At 44.3% G+C, this 2,158-nt stretch overlaps 1 protein-coding gene across 1 annotated transcript in view; it reads left to right on the top strand.

Moving 5' to 3' along the window:
* The first annotated feature begins 1,449 nt into the window (after positions 1 to 1,449).
* LOC103726261 (probable methyltransferase TARBP1) overlaps positions 1,450 to 2,158 on the top strand; it is a 5,208-nt gene continuing 4,499 nt past the window's right edge. The window contains exon 1 of the mRNA XM_008823734.2: positions 1,450 to 1,471. Coding sequence (XP_008821956.1) covers positions 1,450 to 1,471 — 22 coding nt within the window. The remainder of the gene's footprint in view (positions 1,472 to 2,158) is intronic.

Genomic DNA, 2,158 nt, shown 5'->3' with positions numbered 1-2,158 from the left:
GAATGCCAGGAAGAATTGGCAGCGCATCCAGGAACATTTGTTCTTTGCGATGTTTCACCCGCTGAAGGACTACTGTCTGGAGGTGAGCGGAGAGCACTGTCCCTAGGTTCTCCACTGTCTTATCCTGCTGCCTTCTTTTCTGCCCCAGCTATCGAAGGGTGTCATGAGGCTCATTCTGTCCCTTGACCCTGTAAAGTTCTGAGTGCGCCTGCGGTTCACTCTTCAGCAGTGACATCTGGCTAGTCATTCTTACTTTCTATTTCTCTGGCAGTGTCTGGCTTGTAAACCTTGGAAGGGAATATTTAACTCTAAACAGAAATCAGAGCAGATTTCTAAAAGGAACTGAGTGAGAACATTTGTACAGGTGAGATTTTCTTGTACTGAAGCCCATTGTCAATGAAAGAACTAAAAGATCCACTCTTTTGTTAATGGCAATTTTTTATAGATTCTGGATAATAAAAATTGTATGGCAAACAGTATCTCACTTTGCCAATTGTGATAGAATGTGCTTGCATAATTTTAGGAACTGTAAACGTACTCATTACAGTTACTATAAATGACTTCGCTGTGTAAATTATTAAAATTTGCATAGAGTACAAGTCTTTTTTAAATCTTTCTCTGCCGGTGCCAGCTGGCCAAAACGGATAGTACCTGAAAGGGGGAGTGAGGATTGAAAGAAAGGAAAGGAGACAGAAAAGACGCTTCTTGGGAGGGCTCACAGTAAATACTGCCACCTAGATTTATTTCAGTACTGTCTTTTTATACAGAAGAACTCAACTAGTTACAATTGCTGTATTTCCCCACCTGTATCTGAGGGTCAGGGAGCGGTCAGATCAAAGGCTTCTTGGATCCTTTTGTTTACCACTAATGCCTCAAGGTCAGGTATTGTGAGGCTCTCCAGAAAACTCCTTCCTCCTGAATGGGCAGGTTAAGTACTGGTTTGCATGACACAAACTCAGTAAACTAGGCTGCTGCAGCTCAATGATTAGCAGCTCCCGACATTTCTCAGCTCCAGTTGTAATACTGTGCTACCTACTTTGAGTTAAAAACATCTGGCCTGGGACTTTCCCTCTGAGGAACTTGCATTGGTGGCCTTAGCTACTGTGCATGCCAATTTTTAACATAGATTCCTATAAGCTGTCCTTGAAGATGCAGTGAGCTAGCTATATGTTGTGAAATGTGCTCCATATAACATCAGTGTGTGTTTTCTGCCCCACCACCAATATTATTCTTACCAGAGTAAAGCATACTGGGAGTTTTCATGTTTTTTTTCCTTTAACATGCTCTGTTAAAAAAGCTGAGTTCCTCGGCTTGCAGACCTGTCTGAAGCCTTCCTGGACAGCTCTCTAGTGCTCCATCGCCCTTTCCCAGGCAGCAAGTCCTTCTCCTCTCTCTTACCCTTGCCCATCTCAGAGTTGTCTCATATTCAACATCAGTGACACGGTCCGAATGGTGCATGTCAGCAGTGCATGTGAGTTCTGGTACGTGTGTTGTGGCAAGCTGGAGTTCGTGGTCCACCAAAACTATGCCACTGTGCCTTTGTGTTCAGAGCTGGGTTTAGAGAACCCACCTAGCACTTAGCTGCCATCATCACACAGTTTAAATTTGCATTTTAAGGCAAAGGACATTTGCCTTAAAAATCACCCATGAGGATGTGCATTTGTTGTGTTGTTTCATTTTAAAGTTGCCTGTTACATGGCTTGTCTTGTGTCTTTCCATGGTTGAGTGTTCTTAGGAAGGAAGAACAAAAAGGCAGCTGTGGAGGCAGTGGTGGTGGCATCACCATGCAGTTCGTGAGCATGGTTTTTGCTGATTTCATCCAACTTTTTCCTTCTCTCACACACAAGAGAATGGAAGCTGAGAAAGGCTTCATGGCTCACCCCAGGTCAGGCCAGAACTCAGATTCTGAATTTCCTTAGTACAATTTGTACAGACACAGAGGTGTCTGGTGGTCAGGAAGTTGCCCTTGCCCTTGTGCTAGGGTTTCTCTGTGGCGAAAGTGCCCTTGGAAGCATGGCGTGCTCCTGGTAAGAGCACAGAAGTTACTATACACAGGTGCTGGACGAGAGGGTCGGCCTGCTTTCAGAGGTTCCCAAAACAAGCCCCTGAATATATAGAGTAAGAATACATAGAAAATTGCCACAGGATATGAGAGCAC

The sequence above is a fragment of the Nannospalax galili genome, unplaced genomic scaffold (genome assembly GCF_000622305.1).
Source record: "Nannospalax galili isolate Female #2095 unplaced genomic scaffold, S.galili_v1.0 scaffold2452, whole genome shotgun sequence".
Classification (NCBI taxonomy): domain Eukaryota; kingdom Metazoa; phylum Chordata; class Mammalia; order Rodentia; family Spalacidae; genus Nannospalax; species Nannospalax galili.
This window is presented reverse-complemented; position numbering and strand designations above follow the sequence as displayed.